Consider the following 11,588-nt stretch of genomic DNA (forward strand, 5'->3'; position numbering starts at 1 on the left):
AATTATATGTACAATACTACAAAACTTATTTTTTTGTAATAATCCATAGTTTTATCAACATTGTATATAGAAAGTATAAGGGATTCTGTACTTATAATAAAATATAACTAAGAGAGAGAGAGAGAGAGAGAGAAAAAGAAAATTAACGCGGCTTAATGGTATCATATTATTTTTCATATTAATTATTTTATATAATCTTACAATATGATAATTTGGTTCACAAAACGAAAAATATAGTTGGAATTTGTACAAAGTTCCATTTCTACCGTATTATTTTTTAATGACAATTTTAATATTCGAATAAATTTTTGATTGTCGATTTTTGATTCTTAAAGTAAAATATGGAAATGACAAATATATTCTTCTAACTAAATTCAAGTGAATTTTACATATTGATATTCTATTTCAATTAAACATTTGGTTACAATGTTGAATTAAAAACTTTGTGATGAAAAATTTGCCACATTAATATAAGAATCTGCCATTAAAAAACGTAGTATTTTTCTTTCATATGCAGCTATCTCTAAAAATCTGTGTTGTACATTCATTTTTTTCCTCAAAAATGTATTTTATGTATATATCTTATTATGAAGAGTTTATTATACAAAACTGTACAACCATGTGTAAAATATCATCACGTCTGCTACAAGTTCTGGTATACTTGTAAATTATGAAAGTTTTATACCATTACGCTTTTTTTATGGTTTCTATGTGTAGATTCTTCATATCTACTTCATTGATTAACGACTTTGCAAATGTAGCAGCACTAGCTTCCTTGTTTAAGAAATCCGACACTAACTGCGACGCCGGCTTACCACCTCCATGTGCTAAGCATTCCCTTCGATAACGATTACCTGCAGATCGACAGAAGGGATCGTTATAGAAGTAGGTTTGCCAAATCCAGGCAGCGATCGCACGAGATATTAGATAGGAATAATATTTCGCGCCGTATCCGACCAAATGTGAAAATCTTAATTGCCACGCCTGTAAATATAATAATAAGATTATAATTATAGTATTAAAAGATATATATTCTAATCTATTGTGCCAATTAAAAATCCAAGTTTAATTCATCATTCTATTATTTAATCGAATTTACCATAACTGTTTAATCAAATTCTTAAATAAATTAATTTATGAATTAATTTTAATATTATTTTTGTAAAAAAAACAAATATTACTTTTGTATCTCTTTATAAGAATTTTTTAATTTTTATAACTATCTACTTTTAATAAATATAATTTTACATAAATTGTTTTAATAGAAAAGTACATACTGTATTTTTCACATATGGTAGACCATAATACTCCTTTTGTACATCTGCTAAAATATCGCTAGTGTATTTTGTTAATTTACCACTATGATACACTTGATCTAACATACTATAGAATACTTGATTCTGTAATTCAGAGGCACAGAAAATGTTCTTTGAAGCGCATAGTTTGTGCAATAAATTTTCCGGCATTGGTTCTTGAGTTTGAAAATGTTTTGCGAATTTTGATACAACCTGTTAGGTGCAAATAAATTAAAACATATTATATTTAAGTACCAACAATTTATAAAGTATAATTTATATTATTTATGTAATTTATATTATTGTATATATTTTTTTACCCTGGGATCACTTGCAAAATATTCCATCAATACACTTGGCACTTCCGCGAAATCTGTGCTACATCTAGTACCAGTAACATGCTGATATTTCGTTCGTCCGAGCATAGAGTGCAATGCATGGCCCATTTCATGAAACAGATTGTCCACAGATGATGGACTTAATAAACAAGGATTTGACCAACGTGGATGCGGCAGTGATAGCATGAGTACAACTATAGGACTCTGAAATCAATGACAACACTATGATAAGATTGTTAAAATTTCTGCAATTGTTAAAAAAAAAAAAAAAAAAAATATATATATATATATACATATACATATATATATATATATATATATATATATATATATATATATATATATATATATATATATATATATATATATATATATATATATATATATATATATATATATATATATATATATGAACACCGAAAAATCGATGGTTAGTAAGTTATTAATAATATATTTAGCTATTAATTATATATATATATATATATATATATATATATATATATATATATATATTTATTTATACCTGATAAGAACCATCTGATAATTGCTTTCCACCTTGGATTGTAAAATGACAGTCTTGATTAGGCTTGCCTGCTCTTTCATAGAAATCGCAATAGATGTAACCCAAGATTCCCTCCTCTTCATCTATTACAGCTAACTTGTGAACATTATTTGCCCACACCTCTCCAGATAACACTGGGACGGATTCAAGCCTAACTCCGTACAATGATTGTGTAAGGATATTTAAACCTTCCATACAAGCACCAAGGGAAAAATATGGAGCAAACTCAGTAGAAGAAGTATTTAACCAAGCTTTCTTCGCCTTTGCCATAAAGTAGGCAGTATCCCATGGCATCAATTCCTGTTTGATATTTCAAAAGAATAAATATTCTACGATTATGAAACACACATGATGTTAACATTTTATAACTATTTGAGGTCTATATGTTTGATATAGTTAATGAATAATATACAATATCATATAAATAGAATTATAAGTATGTAAAAATAGAATTATAGATGGGAATACAAACTTGTTTCAAATGTGATTCGGCATCTTTCATCTTCTGCATTTCTTGAAAATCTTGTGCTGCTTTAGATTGCAAATTGTGATTTAGTATATCAATAAATTCTTTCACTACAACTGGCGATTCGACTGTACTTCCTTTCACGGCTCTATAAAATAATGAGTTTTTAATTTATATTTATATTCATAAAATTATATTTTGTTTTATTCAATTCATACCACCTGTGTGCATATGATGGAAATCCACAGAATTCTGCTAATAGATGTCTAGAGCTCAGGAGTTCGTGTAATAGATAATCTTGCTCTTTATCCGGGAATAGAAACAATTTATATGCCGCTTCGCGAACAGCAGTATTGGAGGAGTCTGTGTAGAATCCTTGCACTAATATTTGACCGTTGTCCGTCACAAAACTGTGAAACGTATCCGATATCAACGAGGTACCTTTCTAAAGCTTATACCTTTGAAAAGTTTTAAACAAAATAGTAAAATTCAGCATTAATAGAGCAACGCGAGTAATCGATTGCATTACCGCACTTACTATTGCCTAATAACGTCGGGTAATGCGTCAGCATTAACCATCCTTGGAGTAACAGCACCAGCCATAAATCTTTGACCCACCTGAAATAAAAGAGAAAAATATATAGGTATGATAATTAAAGATATCATTAAATAATACTTACTTGCAAAATATAATCATTTAGCTTGACTACTTTTATCCTTTGCTTTTCTGGTAAATGTATACCACATTGTTCGAAATCAAATAAAAATAATTTAGCTACATGATTGTCTATATCAGATGTCACTTGAGTATCACCATTACTTGTAACTTGTTTTAATGCATCATACAGTTCACGATGTGTGTTTAATCTGTTAAATATAGAGTTTATAAATATAATTGTCATATATCTCACAGTCTATAAGCTTATTGATAGTTAATTCTATTTACTTAAGCTTATTGATAATTAATTATATTTACTTAAAATTAAAATTTTATATAATGTGAATGTTCTTTTTTCTATATTATATCCTTATATTACTCAAAGATTTTTCTATTGGAAATAAGAAAATACAGTTCAATAGAAGAAAAACTTATTTAACAGAAAATTATCATATACAAAGTATGCATAATAACAATTATTAACATAAGTATCAAGAAAAATTTTCTAAGTCTACAGTACATATGATAAAAAAACATTCAAGATAAAGATAGCTGTTATATAATAAATGTGTAATAAATATATATTAAATGTGTAATTTTAAAAGTAAATTTACTTTTCAACTACACCACTGACAGTTATACAAGCATCTTCAGCAGCCCGAACATACTGTTGATCAGGATGTGCAACTCTAATAAACTCAGCCATATCTGCTACTTTACACAGTGTATTGGACAATTCATCAAATATCTCCACCATTTTTCTCTTCCTATCTTTGTTTATAGCTTCATCGATGAGAACATTCACATGTACTAATGCACGACTTTTCAATATGTCAAAACCATCTTCACCTTTTAACTCCGGGATACCAAACAGTCCCTTTAAGATATAGAAAATATATGTTTTAAAATTTGATATAAAAATGTAAAATTATTTATGCATTATATATTAATTCCGTTTAAATAATTATGTATATACGATATTGTTAATTGAAAAAAATCATTTTTTTGTATCAGTTTGATACCTGTTAATCACATGGTGCGATATACACTTACCGTCTCTTTCTTCAATATATTTGCCGAATGATTTTTATTACTGACAGCAGAATTAAATGCCGTGGCAAGATGTGACCACGTGTTTAATCTCCTATTACTTCGTATATTACGAAAAATTTGTCTCTCAAATACTCGTAACATTTTTCAGAAATGAGAAACAGCAAATTTTATTTACAACACAGACATATTAATGTAATGTAGTCTATGTGTAATATGACTTTTATTTCTTGTAATTTCTAATCTCTTGTAAAGAAAAAAAATAGAAAATAATTTGGAATAATTAAAATCGCATATATTTTACAAATACTTATAATATTTCTCTGTTATGAAATATGCAGAGAGCTTTGCAACAAGAAAAACACATAAACACAATTTCACATGATTGGTTACCAAATAGGAAAATTTTCAGGATTTCAAAAATTCTCTATTTGAGAACCAATTGCGTGACATTTATGTCTACTTGTGTTTCTTGTTGAAAAGCTCCTAAAATGTGTTCATATTAGATCTGTTTTTCGTTCATGTAGCTATGAATACACTTTTTCCATGCTTAAAATGATCGCACTCAACAATTGGACAACATTACTAGATTTTCCGATATAATTCGACGCTGATTGGTCGGATCTGAAAGTAGAAACCAATCACATTCGATTGCTACTTAGCGGTTGAGTCCGTTGAATGCGGCCAATGAGAGTCAAATGAAAGAATACACTTCTTTGTTCTAATAATTTACTAGGCACCCAACTAGAATGTATTTCGTAATCTTGTAAAATTTATAACCATTGATTGAACGTGCTACTAGTGAGGTTAGATGATTGTCAACAATAACTAAAGGCTGTGTGTGTATATATTAAATATAATATTACGGGTATAATACAATATTAAACAATGCTAAAAATGAGCAGCCAACTAAAAAGATATCTCTTTTGGTTTGCTCATGAACATGTTGATTTTCGATTGCCTGTAAGTGTCTTTTCATGAAATATCCTTAATGATTATAAAATATAAAACAATTCTTTGTAAAATATTATTATTATCAAATATTATTATTTTCACGTACTATTGTATTATATTCTATATTCTATATTCGTGTAAAAATTCTAATAAATTTGTATATTTTATACTTTATATGAAAAATTTTTTGTTGAGATTTTATAATTATAGTTGTAAGACTTCAATGATTTATTAAATTCTGTAGAGAGCGACAAAAATTAAATTTCTTTATACCTATTATAAAAGTTGGCATTGTTAAATGTTATTATTGTGTTTTGTTTATATGTACAAAATATTAAAAATTGTTTTTTTTAGCCTTTTTAATAATTTTATGTTTCAAAGTTTAATATTCTTATAACTTTTATATATGCTAAATTGAACTTTATTTTCTCATCTACTACATTTCAGGAAATACAGTCTATTTTTGACATGTATGATATTAATCCACAAATAATAACAAGGCCAAAGGAACATGTAAGGAAGTATGAACATTATTAATTATATATGTACGTTAATATCTATGTTCTTCTTAAATTATTATATAAATGGCTTCTGTTCATTATATATATATATATATGTACATATGTATATATGATAGTGTAAATATTGTCTCAAGTTATGCTTCAAATATGCCATTTGTGAAAATATTCACAAATATGCATTGTCTGAAAATATACTTGAAAATAGATATTGTCCAAAAATAGATATTAATCATGATTATTAAGAAAAATACCATTAAGTTATTTTAAAGCAATATTCAATTTAAATGCAAAGAATACATTTATAAAAGAAATACAATATATTATAATAAGAAATAGAATATATTATAATGAATTAAGAAATAGACTATATCAGAATACATTATTTATCATAATTATAAAAAATACATTTATTTTGTTTTAGCCATATTGGATTGTAGATTTACCTGATGAGAATATAGTACATCAAATTGTCAGTAGAGCAATCTCAATACGCTTTTGTTTGGAGCTATGGGCTCAAGGCAAACAAAATGAAGACTTACATAATTCTTTGAAAGCTTATTCAGTCAAAAATATTATTGGAGAGAAAAGATCATTTAAGATTGCAGTGGAGACTTTCTGTAAACATTTTTCACAACGGGAGAAAGTAGATAAAATAGAAGTAAGTCGATTTTTCATATACTTATTATAGATAAACACTTGAAAGTTATGATAATATTGTTCTAAAATTATATTTTATGTTAAAACAAATGCTAGAAATGCTAATTATTTAACAATACATACTTATGAACTAAAGAAATGTTATTGACTTAATGCGATATTGGGGAAAGTCTTTCAGTTACCTACCTCTTGAAGGGCCAGTTAAATTGAAAAATCCAGATATCACTCTGTGCTATATAGAATATTATGGCCTTGATCCCAATAGTATTCCTGAACAGCCATATGAATATTTCTTTGGAAGATGGGTGAGTAGTATGATTATATAGCAAAGATATGTTCTTCTTATAAATTGTAATATCATTTTATTACAGATTGCTGATGGTCAGCGAGAATTAATTAAAAAATTATCATTGAAAACTAGGAAATTTATAGGAAACACCTCAATGGATCCACAGTTGTCACTGATAATGGCAAATCAAGCACAAATTAGAAAAGGGGATCTAGTTTTTGATCCATTTGTAGGGACAGGTTCCTTATTAATTGCTGCATCTCAATTTGGAGGATATACATTTGGAACTGACATTGATTTTTTAATGCTCCATGGTCGTACAAGACCCACACGGATATCACAAAAGGTATAAGATTAACAAGTATTTAAAATTTTTATCAAACATAAACTTGATAAAAAGAAATTTAAAAAAGCTGAAACAATCAAAGTATTATTATATTATATGTATAATACTAGATAAGGGAAAAAGACGAAAGTATCGCAGCAAATATGCATCAATATGGAATGAGTTCTTATTATCTGGATGTAGTAGTAGCAGATTTTTCATATCCACTTTGGCGAACAGATTTACGAATAGATGCTATCATAACAGATCGTGAGTACAAAAAAAGTACAAGACCTCCGCGATTATAAATTATACAAATTCTTCAAAATTCGTGAATGACTTGTATTTTTTTCTACAGCACCTTATGGTATAAGAGAGGCTACAGAACGTATAGGTACTATGAAGATAAATCCTGTAATAGAGGAGCATCAAGCAACCTCTCACATTCCTTCTAAAATTGGTTATGGCCTAAATCAAATATATAAAGATTTATTGTGTTTCTCCGCGAGACATCTAAAACTTGACGGCAGATTGGTGTGTTGGTATCCATTGTTTAGGTAACATATATTAATATTTACTTGTATGCAATTAATTATGTAAAATATATGGCAATACTAGAAATAATTAATTATTAATTAACTATTAATTGGTAGGAAAGATTATATTTAATTTCAAATTTATGATTTTTAGGGACCAATATACAGAAGAACAGTTACCAGCACATCCTTGCTTAGAGTTGTTAGCTAATTCTGAACAAGTACTGAGCAACTACACTAGTAGAAGATTATTAACTTACAAAAAAATTAAAGAGCCAAAAGTACGTATATATAAATTATTCAATTTTAACAATTCTTATTTTTCCATATTGTCTTCAATATTGATAGGCAACTGATGAGAGCATCATCCTGAATTTAACCGACTTTCGTGAAAAATATTTTGCGTTACGCGAAGAAACAAGGAAGGAAAAGCGAACGAGGAAAGCCACAGAAAGAACAAGAAGACGAGAAGAATGGGAACGTAGTAATAAGGAGATTACTGAAAGATGACTGTAGAGATATTTTATATAAAAACAAACATTAAATGCCTTCTTTTAATTTTATATACATTTTCACAATTATTAGTCCTCATATATATGTATTAGATTAGAAAATTTTTTTTGTTTATATTTATTTCACATATAGGAAAAAGATTAAAAATTTTAAACAATCTAGTAATTAAAAAGATATATTCATAAATATTTGATTTCTTAAAATTTGGCCATCTGATTTTGCAATTCCCTTTTATTACATACAGAACAATTGTAACGATTGAAAACAGGCTAATTGCTCCAATTAGCTTGAAATAAATCATATTTCTCGGATATACATATGTATTTTATCCATCAACACCATTTTTATTTGTATTATATTTATATGCACAAATATAACCAATACTTTTGATATAGGACATGAAAATCAACAATATTATTAGATAACAGAGAGAGCCGAGAGAACGATCACAGTTACAAAATCAATGATGAATACACATTTACTTAATAACATATACAATAAAATACAGAAATATAGATATGTATATATTTAAAGGATAATTACGTATGTAGTGCAGCTAAAATTTGAAAACTATATAGAATCTACTAATTGATTGATTAATAATATATCAACATATGCATTTTACATTTAGATTGGACAAAATTATGGTTGGAACAATGTATATTACACAATTCAAAAATAGAATAAAAAGATAATACTGTTTGAATACATCAATCGTGATCAGATTATCTTCTTTTTTAACTGCATAGAACTCAAAAATGTATCTAAAATTTCTCGTGCTCGATAGATTCTTTGGAAATAGTTATATGCAATATGTTTAAACATATGCTATGTACTTTTGTTACAAAATTAAAATAAATATACAATTTGTCAAACAGTACCTAAGCTTCAAGTTGCAATTGTCCTAGTAAACGTTCTATATTCTTAACATCTTCGTTTGAAACTTTACTTTCATATTGTTTCTCAATTTGTTTACTAGCCCATTCACTTAGTTTCATTGCTTCCTTCTTCTTGGATGCAGGGCATTTTGGTGACGTTGCAATATTGTTTGTTGTCTGAAATAACATATTTACAGAAAGCTGTCCGTAATTGTTCCAATATTGTATATAATATCATTTTGTAACTTACTAATAACAAGCCATATAGAGCTCTAATATTATTTGGATTCAATTTTGCTGCTTGGCAGAAATATGCTTTTGCTAATTCCATGTTATCAAATCCACCCTATATAAAAAAAGATAATTTAAAAATTTTTCTTTGTAATTTCGAAAATTATTAAGAGATCTTAGTTTAAAAATACTTCAAATGTATATTATTCATTCAACAGTTATTTTTTGATATTTATTTTTTGTTAATCTATTTAGTTAAATAAATTGATATGCTATTGATAAAAGCAAACAGTCATAAAAAATTCTAGCTGCATCTATTACCTGAGAATATTTTATTTCTGCGTATCTTTGGTAAATTAAATGGCTGTGTGGATTATGCAATATAAGTTCTTCCATGCAATAGGCTGCTTTGGAATATTCTTGTTCTTGCAAATATAGATCACACAACTCGTGCCATGCTTCTTGATCACTCATAAATCTAGATAATGATTTTGTAACACACAATGTTACTAATATGTCATTTGTAAAATTATAAAATATAATTTTATATAAAAATATAATATATATTTACTTATTAGTTTTATAAAGCTTTTTAAACATGCTGATATACATATGTAAAAGTGTAATAACACATTACTAACCTTTTCAGATATTCTGTAAGTTCTTTGATTGCTTCTGGAATACGCCCTCGAGCCTTTAAAATAGCTACACGACGTTTTCTTGGTGCTGCATTAGTCTCATCTCTTTTTATAATAGACTCCAAGACTTCCATTGCTTCATCATACCTGAAAAATATATTGTTAAATTATTAGAACAAATATTGTATTTACAAATACTTGACATATATATATATATAATTACATTTCTAATGCTTCCAAATGCATGGCATGATATTTGTGAACACGCAAGCTTCCAGGAAATGCACGCATTAAATTTTTAATGCAATATTCAGCAAGTGGCAGGCGGTAACAATCCAACGCAGCTACACATACTTGTTCCAGAACTAGATATTCTGAATAAATAAAATTGAAATATTACACATACTTTTAGAAAAAAATTGATAAAATTGGCATTGCTATTTAATTATAAACATAATTTCAGAAATGAAAAAGTATGTATTAATTGACTGTACTTTCATTGCCTAAACGGTCAATCTTTCCTATTAATACATTTTCCCAAAAGTCTACTACATCTTTACTTCGTCGTTCGGAATCTTCTCTCCAAGTTCTTAATAAATCTCGTACTTCTGTATAACAAAATCATGAAAAGGCATTATTAGAAATACATGAAAAAATTTTTATAATTTGCAACATATCAATATTAATAAAATAATTTTAAAAAATATTGATTTTTTTGGTAAATTATAAGTTTAAAAATTTTTAGTGTTACATGCAAATTAATAAATAACAAAAAATATATCATTAAAATTATATAATATTGAAATATACACATATATATACAATGTATATCATTCAAGATATTAAGTTAAAAATATGACACCAATATTAAATCTTGCAATAATTTAAATTCCACTCTGTAAAAAATTATTCCTCAATATTAAAATCATATAAGCATAATATAAAGATCTTAAAAAATATTTTAAAAATTGAAAATTAATTAGCGTTTCTCAAGATTAAACATATAATTTAATTAGAGAGAGTACTTCTTAAGATTATATATACAAAAAAGGTGATGTATATTAACAAACATCAATCATCATATAAAACTCACCTGTCCAAGATAATTTGTCGTAACATCCAGCCATTGCTACCGCTTTATAAGACGAGAGAAATTTCTACAAAAGCGAACAAGATACTCGAAATTTACTCTTGTCACGCGCTATCCTAGAGGTTATACGATGTGGCATGAAGCGCTTGCAGGACGTAATGTAAACAGCATCGGATTATTTCGTGCATTTGTAGAAATTCTCTCCTTATGCCTCGTAACAGAGCGCAAAGATTCAAAATTATTGCCGTTACAAACACTTCTCGAGTTGCAACGTGGTAGTAATTCACCTGAGATAGCGTAAAAAGATAATTGTGATAAATAACATATATATATACATATATATTGCTATATATGATGGGTGAAGTGGAGAGGGGAGAGTTAGAGGGGAGGATGACAACTACATGCACACGTAGTTTACATCGTCATCGCTGTAAAATTAATATACCTATGGTCATGATAAAACGCATGATTACTAAACTTCTTATATCGTATCACATGTGAGCGATTCGATTAATCGTAACTTGTATATTTTACACGTGTGTTCTGTCATATATGTATTATAATACACATTATATATATATATATAT

At 27.3% G+C, this 11,588-nt stretch overlaps 3 protein-coding genes across 3 annotated transcripts; 1 reads left to right on the top strand and 2 right to left on the bottom strand.

Moving 5' to 3' along the window:
* Positions 1 to 142: 142 nt before the first annotated feature.
* Positions 143 to 4,705, bottom strand: LOC145975888 (mitochondrial intermediate peptidase). The gene is made up of 10 exons (XM_083106648.1): positions 4,373 to 4,705; positions 3,934 to 4,196; positions 3,342 to 3,528; positions 3,200 to 3,279; positions 2,883 to 3,071; positions 2,668 to 2,809; positions 2,157 to 2,495; positions 1,616 to 1,837; positions 1,278 to 1,508; positions 143 to 984 (listed from the first exon to the last, which is right to left on the bottom strand). The coding sequence occupies exons 1-10, from the start codon at positions 4,511 to 4,513 to the stop codon at positions 688 to 690; spliced, it is 2,091 nt and encodes a 696-aa protein (XP_082962774.1). The 5' UTR covers positions 4,514 to 4,705; the 3' UTR covers positions 143 to 687.
* Positions 4,706 to 5,159: 454 nt separating this feature from the next.
* LOC145975299 (tRNA (guanine(10)-N(2))-methyltransferase TRMT11) lies at positions 5,160 to 8,214 on the top strand. Its single transcript, XM_083105658.1, has 9 exons — positions 5,160 to 5,332; positions 5,771 to 5,836; positions 6,266 to 6,502; positions 6,672 to 6,806; positions 6,873 to 7,136; positions 7,247 to 7,385; positions 7,474 to 7,672; positions 7,806 to 7,932; positions 8,000 to 8,214. The coding sequence occupies exons 1-9, from the start codon at positions 5,258 to 5,260 to the stop codon at positions 8,159 to 8,161; spliced, it is 1,404 nt and encodes a 467-aa protein (XP_082961784.1). The 5' UTR covers positions 5,160 to 5,257; the 3' UTR covers positions 8,162 to 8,214.
* Positions 8,157 to 11,434, bottom strand: LOC145975300 (ER membrane protein complex subunit 2). Its single transcript, XM_083105659.1, has 7 exons — positions 11,005 to 11,434; positions 10,406 to 10,519; positions 10,135 to 10,285; positions 9,915 to 10,058; positions 9,595 to 9,751; positions 9,293 to 9,388; positions 8,157 to 9,219 (listed from the first exon to the last, which is right to left on the bottom strand). Exons 1-7 carry the CDS (start codon positions 11,036 to 11,038, stop codon positions 9,046 to 9,048), a joined length of 870 nt encoding a protein of 289 aa, XP_082961785.1. The 5' UTR covers positions 11,039 to 11,434; the 3' UTR covers positions 8,157 to 9,045.
* Positions 11,435 to 11,588: the final 154 nt, after the last annotated feature.

Source organism: Camponotus vicinus, unplaced genomic scaffold (genome assembly GCF_025532165.1).
Source record: "Camponotus vicinus isolate PSW18456_S1 unplaced genomic scaffold, iyCamVici1.0 SCAF_8, whole genome shotgun sequence".
NCBI classification, from domain to species: domain Eukaryota; kingdom Metazoa; phylum Arthropoda; class Insecta; order Hymenoptera; family Formicidae; genus Camponotus; species Camponotus vicinus.

What these genes read in the sequence shown, in the direction of transcription:
- LOC145975888 (XM_083106648.1), bottom strand. Translation starts at nt 4,513, where the DNA reads ATGTTACGAGTATTTGAGAGACAAATTTTTCGTAATATACGAAGTAAT. An exon ending in TTTCCATCATATGCACACAG is followed by an intron (nt 2,810 to 2,882) that starts GTGGTATGAATT and finishes ATTATTTTATAG; the next exon opens with AGCCGTGAAAGGAAGTACAG. An exon ending in ATTTTGCAAGTGATCCCAGG is followed by an intron (nt 1,509 to 1,615) that starts GTAAAAAAATAT and finishes TGCACCTAACAG; the next exon opens with GTTGTATCAAAATTCGCAAA.
- LOC145975299 (XM_083105658.1), top strand. Translation starts at nt 5,258, where the DNA reads ATGCTAAAAATGAGCAGCCAACTAAAAAGATATCTCTTTTGGTTTGCT. An exon ending in AATATTTCTTTGGAAGATGG is followed by an intron (nt 6,807 to 6,872) that starts GTGAGTAGTATG and finishes ATTTTATTACAG; the next exon opens with ATTGCTGATGGTCAGCGAGA. An exon ending in CCACACGGATATCACAAAAG is followed by an intron (nt 7,137 to 7,246) that starts GTATAAGATTAA and finishes GTATAATACTAG; the next exon opens with ATAAGGGAAAAAGACGAAAG.
- LOC145975300 (XM_083105659.1), bottom strand. Translation starts at nt 11,038, where the DNA reads ATGGCTGGATGTTACGACAAATTATCTTGGACAG. An exon ending in CATTTGGAAGCATTAGAAAT is followed by an intron (nt 10,059 to 10,134) that starts GTAATTATATAT and finishes TATATTTTTCAG; the next exon opens with GTATGATGAAGCAATGGAAG. An exon ending in CAGAAATAAAATATTCTCAG is followed by an intron (nt 9,389 to 9,594) that starts GTAATAGATGCA and finishes TTTTTTATATAG; the next exon opens with GGTGGATTTGATAACATGGA.